At 35.7% G+C, this 9,736-nt stretch overlaps 1 protein-coding gene across 3 annotated transcripts in view; it reads left to right on the forward strand.

The window, feature by feature from the left end:
• Positions 1-9,736, forward strand: part of LOC115236718 (caspase-1-like) — a 51,504-nt gene that overhangs the window by 34,836 nt on the left and 6,932 nt on the right. For all 3 annotated transcript variants that reach the window (XM_029809344.1, XM_029809343.1, XM_029809345.1), the window contains exons 4-5: positions 2,795-2,970; positions 7,367-7,487. In XM_029809344.1, the coding sequence (XP_029665204.1) occupies positions 2,795-2,970; positions 7,367-7,487 (297 nt within the window). The remainder of the gene's footprint in view (positions 1-2,794; positions 2,971-7,366; positions 7,488-9,736) is intronic.

The following is a 9,736-nucleotide window of genomic DNA, read 5'->3' on the forward strand; positions in this document are numbered from 1 at the left end:
TATATATAAATTAATTTTTATAAAATATTTTGAAACAAAACAAAGTGGAGAAGAAAATTCTGAAATCATATCTGATATAACATATCTGATATAATATTATCAAAATATTATTAAACTAAACAAAGTATACTGCACTTTGCTTTATGTCTCACAAAATATATAAGTTCAGTAATAACAAAATATTGAATACATTTTATTTATATATTTACGCATTATGTGTGAGCAATTTTTAATGTATATTTTCCAACGTAATTCTGACATAATTCGCGATTTTCAATTGCTAAATGCATCTGTCACCAATTGGAAATAAAGCGATTAAAATTGCTTAAAATACTTGGTAAAGGAAAATACACAAGAAACATAAATTGTGTTATACGTAATGAGATATCGATCGATCAGTTTGGAGCGGACTCTTCCTTTGTGCAAGAAAAAATAAATAATAAAAGCAGAAAAAACGAACGGGTTAACAAAAACAAGGAAAAATAATTCAATCGCGAGATAATATCAGATAATTGGCTAACGTAAGGTATTGTCTCTCTTAATTATTTTTATATGCGATGACGCACGCGGTATACTAGTGGTAGTAATTAAAAAATCACTACGAGACCACATTATGATGATTTTTTCACGTAATAGAGATTCCCTTCTCCTGCTTCCCGCTCCCTCAAGCGAGATTGTGTAAAGCCAGAGTAGATTTCCATTACCAAGGTGAACTCTCAGAGGAAAAACGTTCTCTTGCAAGGAACAGAGCGTTAACGGAGACGTCGTTTCACGTAATCACGCGAGCTTTTTCGCGAAACATTTTCCTGATTGCACACATCACGTATAACTCACAAGCTGAATATGCCGCGCGTCTATTTTGCAACCACTGCCCAGCTTTCTTTTTTATGCGATTTATATTCCGCACCTTAATTACTCCCGTGCGCCGGGATTGCCGGACCGAGGCAGTGCGGATTAATTGGATTATCGACCGTCCTTGAATGTAATGCTTTTGCACAGAAACAGGTTCGATGTTTCTCGTAAGAAGAGTTCTTTTGGGAGTTCGATATATCGGCGCGATTGCGATAAAGTCGGGAAAAAAATCATGATCAAAGTATCCAATAATCTTATCGCCTGCGAAAACTCGCTATGATTTCCAAAGAGACGGGCAAAAATGTTTCCCGTTGAATTCTTATTTGCATATTCAAGATAAATTCGCTATAAAAATTCAGATTTAAGATACGGTACGGTAAAATCACGCATAAGAGATTCGGTCGTGTGACAAGAGGAAAGCGAGTTTGAAAAACCGAGTAAATATGATACTGCGAAAATACGATCGCTGTAATAAAGAGATTGGAAAAAATGAAAAAAACGCAACAATAGAAAATACTTGAAAATATTGCATATTCGGACAATGCATAATGACGGTATATATGTATATATGTATATGTGACGGCATAACAAAAAGTTTTTATACATATCCACCGAGCTCACACATTGTAATTTTATAATTCTTTTTCTTGTTTTCTGGTGAAAAAAAGAAAAAGAAAATAACATTGTTTCCTGTTTTTTACATGATTTATACACGGTTTACTGTTCTTTCATTTTATAACATGATATGCAATATGTTATAGTAAATAGCCTTTAACGTTGTTATCGCGAAATTAAATCAATCTTTTTTGTTAAAGCCATCTCGAAAATCCACGTGTCCCGCTGGCATTCTGTATGCAATATCTCTGCATTTTATTAAAATTTCTCGAAAATTATAAAGCTACCATGAATAATACATAGTTAATCTCGCGTAATGAAAATTTTTACTTCACTTCACCGACAAAATAACTGCAAACGTTCACAAATCGCACATTTATATCTGTTTGTAATTAATTTGCCACTTTGAAACAAACAAGCGCATGAAACACGTTCGAAAAACACAGAGCTAATTTAAATAAAATTGTATACACAAAGAAAAGAAAAGAAAGAGAGAGAGAACAAATTATTTTTATATTCTCTAAAAGCAAAGTTATCCATATTTTGTTTAATTAGAACAACTCGTTTCATAATCGCAGAAAGAATTTTGTTATACATTGTTTTTGTGTGCACGTCTGTTTTAACACACATTCTATGTCCCGAACGCTCCTGAACTTTCCGGGTAAATCGTCTGATATTTTTTACATTTTTCTAAAATGTAACAATTTAAAAATGTAATAAATGTAATAATCGTTATAGTCGCAGGCACAACTCTTTTTCTTTTCATTTCATTGTTATTTTGGATTTGTTCTTTTTATGTTCTTGTTATTTTCTTAATTGTTATTTTGCTTTGTTCCGTAAAGCACTTTACATTTTATTAAAGAGATGAAACAATTAATTTCCATCATAGCATAATTATCCGAACAAAATGCACTTTGTGTAAATGTCCTCGAATTTAAAACTTATTATATAAAAATATCGGGAGAACCGATATTTTTATCTCTTTCAATATCGTAAAAAAAAAATTACATATAATATTCCTACTTGTCCGTAACTCACGGTTACAGCCGATTCAGAGCCTTAATAATAAATCGCTCCGTGTGATTTTACTCAACGGAAACTTCATTTAATTCCTTAATGCTATCTCGCATAAGCCCCCGGAAGTACAGCTGCTCGCACTGTGTTTCGATTTCCTCGCCGTGGAAATTCTCGCGCGAGGCAACCAACAATATCGGAGTACGATCTCAACCCGGCAACTCGGTGTTTGTTTGTGCATAGGCTATTAGGCTAGACCGTCCGACGACTATTAGCGGCCACCGCGAGGAATTAATTAATCCTTTCATTAAAGCCGCTGCGGAAGACCACACGGATGCCGACTGCCTGATCGTGGTCGCAATGTCACACGGCGAGTCGGGTCTATTGCATTCGACCGATAGCCTGTATCCAGTCGATATGCTGTGGACTCCCTTCACTGGCGATCGATGCTCCACTCTGGCCGGGAAACCAAAGTTGTTCTTCATTCAGGTACATCTACACGTCTCTGACGGATATATGTATACGTGCCGTAGGTATATATGAATCGCGAATGAATCGTGCAAAACGCGCGAACAATGATGAACCGCGCGTTCAAAGAGAAGCAACTCTCCACTTTCGTTCATCCCGGACGATCTCGTCTGGTGATGGATCATCTCAAAGTGAATCATCCAAGCGGTGTTACATGCTGAGTAATTCGAGGGAGATTTATACAGATCGCGTGGAGGATGATTTATGAGTTAATATAAGCTATTGTACAAGCTGGTGTTTGTTGAAGTTAATCGTGCCTTTCAAATAAGCGCGGTCTCGTACTAGAATATCTCCTCTCGATAGTTCGCTTCTGACGATATTACAATATCTCTCGAAAGCAGTCCGTTTATCCTTGTAAATATTTTTGTTTATATTTATATTTAACAAAACTTATATTTATTATCTATATTATTATATTCGGATTCATCAAGCGTGTCAAGAAACTTGAATATTTTCATGTGACTCAAAGTTATTTATCTACTTTGGATGAAGCGGAATGTGTAGACTGATTTTTATGATTCTTGCATTGTTTGCGTTTACGTTTCACGAAATTCCGGTCATATTTTAGCGGCATTGCCACTAGAGAAACGAGCGAGACGGAAGAAGAGAGAAAAAAAATAATTACGTTTTCCGGCTGAAAATTTTGATATATGATATTCTTGCGCGAGAGATATAAATTCAGTAGCCAGAAATGTGATTGCAGATCCCGCATGCTTAAAATATAACGGTGAGAGAAATATCCATGTCGGTTGTCCTGATTGAAAAAACAAAAATAATTATATTCTATTTTACGAAATTTAACGTATGGAGTGACACTATCGCTATCCTATTTTATCAATTCTAAATAAAATTTAAAAAAATTGTAAATACTCGTTATTCAAAGATTATTGATATTTCGATAAGTTTAGATTGCATTTCCTTGTCTGTAATTCTTGTGATAGTTTATAAATCAATTATTTCGATATCCATTCCCTATCCGCGTATTTTCCATCAATTTCTGCACGCAGCAAAGTTTTCTTCTGAATTTCTGTAATTACGTGAGATGGGAATAGATGACGTTGTGAAATAGATGATACTAAAATGGATGGCCGCAACACAGAAAGAAAGTTAACTATAAATACAACACTCACTTCCTGCTCGCCGCGTCATAACGTGAATACCATAATTGCAGCAATCTGTAATCTGTGTATCAAAAAGAAACGATTATGTCGACTTGTAGTTGTGCACATAATTCCAGTAACAATGCCGGGCCAGATCTAATTCTTTCTCGGGCATATAATCCTGCCGGAGATCGTTTTCCATTTAGAGACATTCTCCATTTATCTGCCTCACGACGATCTCCGAGGGATTTGCGGACTCCTGCACATTAGTGCACCGTCGGGTTTTTAGCGGCCGCAGCCAATGAAATATGTGCATTCTGCAATGTAATGGAACCTGTTCGCGCTCTAGGACGCCGCAGTAATTAAGATTATTCCCCCGCGTTCCCGCGTCACGCAGCCGGTCGAAAGGGAACGACGACAAAAACTGTTATTTGCATAATTCCCAAAGTAATGCACGCGTGCATCGTTTCGAGGATTTCGCCACCGGACGAATTAAAAAATGCCGGGCGACAATTCGCGTCGCGCAATATTCTACGTATTTTTGTTTTATGTTTCATTTCTTCCCTTTGTGTTTTTCGCGTCCGCGATTATATTTCCATCACGCTCTTTTTCCGCACTGCGCGAGTACATTTATACATCGGTCGAATGCGCGAACATTTTAATCGGACACATTTGGAAAACACGCGTTCCTGTAGATACGTCATTATCGCGCGCGAGACAATTGTATGCCCGCATGCATATTCAAGTAAGAGAAGATGCAAGCAATTTCATGTAATTTTGCTACGGTACATGAACTATAATTTTATACAATCCCATTTTTCCTAGTCAATTTATTACCGATCGTTACATTTACAATTATGCAATGAGAATTATACACACAAAACAATTTAATGCTTAACTACCGCAATAGAGATGAAAAATGACCGCGATAAAATTATTTCGTACATTATCAGAGAAAAAATTATTCGTTGTTTTTAAAATTAGAGAGTGATACAGAGAGAGAGAGAGAGAGAGAGAGAGAAAATTGAAAATTTAAACTTAAAACTACGCCCGTAGCTTTAGATCGTTAAAAATCTCCAATCGATATATCGAGCAATCGCAGAGATAAGCAACTATTCCGACAACGATTGTAATTTACTCTCCACGAAAGAAAAAGGACCGGAAAAAGCCAACCAACCAGCCAGATACCCTTTCGAAATTACCGCTTTCGTCTCAAATAGAGTCAGAGAATCGGTGATCCCGAAGATAAAGTGCGACAAAGATAAACGAGCACGATAAAGTTAGCGTTCGTAACGATCGATATGATTAGTAATTTAATCTCGTGTTTTCAAAAGCGACAAAAAAAAATACAAAAGTCCAAAGAGATAATAATTCACACAACTCGATCGTACATCTGTTAGAGAATCGTGCGAAAATATCGAATCGATTGTCTAAAATGCAAAAAAAAAGATACGTGTTCTCTCGGAATATCGAAACACTTTATTAATTTATATCTACGTAAAGGCTGTTATATTTAATGAAGAAGGTTACACATTAATGATATATTCGATACTCATGTGAAATTTTATCATGCAAATTATGAACGCGAGGTTATCGTGATTTGCAACCGACGTAAATTGAGCGGATGCAAATTTTGGCCGCGTTGTATCGAAATCGATGTGCCAATTTCTGGCCCCTTGAAAGCTGCGTGCAGCCACGGTAGCCTCAAGTAAGTGGACCCCATATATTTCTTGCCGCTCCTCCGTTCAAGTCTCCGCTCTCATCTATCGTTAACGACGCTGTAAACATCGATAGATCTGCGTGTAATTGTCTCGTATGTTCTACTACCGGTTCCGAAAAACAATCGTAGCGCGACTCTTGTTGGCCATTAAACATTTAAACTTTTTTAACCTTTTAATATATCAAATGATCGTTGCGTGTTCTCCCTATAAAAGTGGAAACAATTCTTAAGTCTTATCGAGGCAAACGAGACCTATTGGATCTAGTTATTTAAAAAATATTGCTTTATTTTCATTAATAGTAGCATGAATTATTAATTATTAATTATACATAATAATATGAGAATGTGTGTATAATGAATTAAATCTGCAATGTAAAATAATCAGATACAAGTCTCTCACTGAATTTATGTTTGAATATTATGTATGCAGAAACAAAAACTACAGCTTTCATTGGCAACATTTGTCTATTTACATTACAAAAATAAATTGCGCGGATTAGGATTAATTAATGTTGCGTTGTATATGATAAAGAGTAACATATATCAAACTCAAAAATAGTAAAATCAATAAATCTAAAAATTTGTTATGTTTCTACATGTTTGCTAATTATATTTATAATTATACACTCAAAAAAGTGGTATTGCAACCACAGCAAAAATTTTCTGGGTGCGCAAAATTAACCGAGGTACATAAATGATTAGCAAATACTGTGATATCGCATATGTTTCGCATTTAATCAATCTAAGTGACAGAGACAGAATTTATATCTGAACTGTTTGTGAAATTTAGAAAGAATGTTTTTCTGTGGCGCCTATCCATGTTAAGGCCAATCATACTTGTTATAAAGTTTGGCTGTGGTAGACAGAAAAAATTAGCGGCAAGAAACAAATGAATATATAATCCTCACGTCTAACATATTTGTATAACGCGCTCAATCTATCTAGCTCTTTTAAACAATTTTTCTCAATTTTTCGATGCTGCAGTTATAATTGGCAGTTATATTTCTCACAAAGATCGTTCTAGCTGTAGTATCGAAACTCATATTTATCCAATGCAGTGATTAACATTTGGCAATGGGACCTAAATTTTCTAGAAGATATTATTAGAATGTTGCTGCTATAAATTCTATATGTAACAGACAATATTCTAACAGATACAAAAAATAGCGATAAATTTTTGTTGTGGCACCTAGAAATCTACCTATATCAGCAAGACATTTTTTTGAGTGTAAATAACCATTCGATTTAATTACGTGAAAATAAGTTTTGGAAAAAGGCGTTAAAACGCATTCAGAATCTCTTGAATATGAACTTGTTCATCGCGGCTACAACGCAAAGTTTTGCACATTTTGCACGTTTTGGCAATGTTTCAATAATGCTCCAAATCGGTTACGCAAAAAAACCTTTGAAGCGTTTTAAATAAATCGCTGTACGTTCTCGCGAAGGAAATCTAGCACAGTCACGAATCCCATGCATCTTTTACGCGCCGGGAAAATCTAGTATCGTCGCTCACGCGCGTGTTTTTTCTTTCCCGCAGGCATGCCGCGGGTCGCAACTGGACAAAGGGGTGAAAATTATTCATGAGACGGATAGCAAGAGAACCACATACAGCATTCCCACCTATGCGGATATCATGGTTGCGTATTCCACTTATGACGGTATGTATATGCATGTAATACATAAGTATAAGAGTATACAGGAGGTATCAAAATAACTTTTGATTGGAATCAAAGTTTGAAGCAACTTTCAATTTACTTAGAATTTTTGAAGGGTTATCGTACCATATTATTTTTTTAAATGTCCTCTTTTTTTACATGGCTTTCTTATTCATATATTATATTTACATGTATCTAGACATTAAGGCGATCATCCTGAGTCACTCTGTAGGTACTCGCGAGCTAGATGTTGTCGCATACAAGTGCGCTCGTAAGCCCCTTTATTAGAGACGGCCGGAGAGATAATGCAAGGAATCTGAATGAAAGGGACGCCTCCCTGAGAATAGTGTGACGCAGAGTTATAGGAATGTCGGATATATGACAGTACTCTTGATTATCCACGTATGGATAATCTGGTTGGCGCCTGCATTTTATCCAACATGATTTTTCATTTAATTTATCAAAATAGAAGAAGTTTAAAAAAAGTAGCATTAAAATACAAATATAAAAGTTTCTCAGAATAAGCAAAAGCTACAAAGATTAGGCAATAATTAATTAAAATTAATCATTAATATTTTATGATAGCTATTCTTGTTGTAAAATAATTGATTCTTTGTACGAATCAGTTGGAATCAAATAGGAGTATCTCTCGATGGTATTGCATAATCAAGAGTACACCGCAATTGAAAAGAACGCAATGATTACCGCTTGAATGATGGTATACAAATAACGAACAGCCTCGCATATGGTAGGTACTCGCTAGTGAGAATGTTTACTCAGATTTCAAGCCTTTAGGTAACCATCGTTAGCACGCATAACGCAGACCTGCATTTGCAAGGATATGCGATAAATCAAACAGTTCCGTTAAACTCGTATAGAACGGAAAATAATTTAGCCTATCAAATTCGTGATTAGAACTAACAAAGAAATCTTCTGACGGAATCAGCTTTATTAGAAAGTATTAACAATTGCTCGCAAAAAGGTATAAAAGTGTCCAAGATTCAAATAATTGAATTTTAATGTCCAAATATAAAAAATTATGAAAACAAATGACTCCCCGTTAAATCTTTGTTGAGGCGCAGATTCGCCAAGAAATCTATCTTTAAATTTGATGCGATACATTGTGAAGATATATTTTATGCCGTCTGTTACATATCGTCCTCACGTCTGTATTTCTTATCGCGCTTTATATTCGTTGCAATGCGTTCTCGAAACGGCTGGAAGCGTTAGAAATCCTGGGCGATAATTGCATTGAAACGTGTTTCAATCCAGTTTTCATACTCCGTCAAGCGCATCAAGTATATTAACGAGATGTATACTCGATTACTAAACAATAAACGGATATGACGAATGCGAGTTAAGCGGTTCTTCTTGTACACGTCCGTTTCTATGGATTTCTGTAGCGTCATAAGCTGCTTATTTCTGAATAACACAGATTATGCGAACGTAGACGCATGATGCATAGGTAATCTATATAGTCAAATTCTTAATTACACCGCGCATCCTGGCATCCACCCCTTTCCGCGCTCCCGACTAAAACTCGTTAATGAATGTAAACCAATATTATTTGCAACTCAATGCCAATCCGATATGAGCCAGCTGCACTTTGAAATTTCCAATTATTATACCAATTATTGTGCGCTCTTCCCTCCCCCATAGCGTGTTTGATTGTCGCTCCACATAGTCTATAATTTGTCGAACGCAAATCCGGGATTTCCACATACAAATTCTCGATTTATAATATAGTACAAAAAGAAAAATAACCTCAGATTTAAACAAAATTGAAGACAACTACATTCGAAATCAAATGCCAAAAGAGCTTCGAAACGCGAATTGTTACACGAGTATCGACAAAAATAATAGCATAATGCAACGCGTACATTTTCACGCGATTTCCGCTTGCGTGTTGCAAACATTTGACCTGTAGTTGTTAATGGAGTGCGAGAATTTGTGTTGACAATGGTGTACGTCGATAGCACAACAACGCGACGTTCTCCAGTGCGAGAACGTCAATCAGTCAGCTGATAAATCGATACATGCGCGTAATACTACCAGAGAATCGAACTACATCCAATTGTGTGTGTATGTGTATATGTATATGTAATCCAAATATGATTACAATAATCCCTTTTTAAAATTTTATTTAAGATTTCTCTGTTCCATTATCTTTATGTAGAATCGAGTTTTCTTCACGAAAATATTGTCGCGCGCGAACATTATTTCAATATATAATAAAGCTTCAAAAATAATCT

The sequence above is a fragment of the Formica exsecta genome, unplaced genomic scaffold, assembly GCF_003651465.1.
Source record: "Formica exsecta isolate Colony F162 unplaced genomic scaffold, ASM365146v1 scaffold26, whole genome shotgun sequence".
NCBI classification, from domain to species: Eukaryota; Metazoa; Arthropoda; class Insecta; order Hymenoptera; family Formicidae; genus Formica; species Formica exsecta.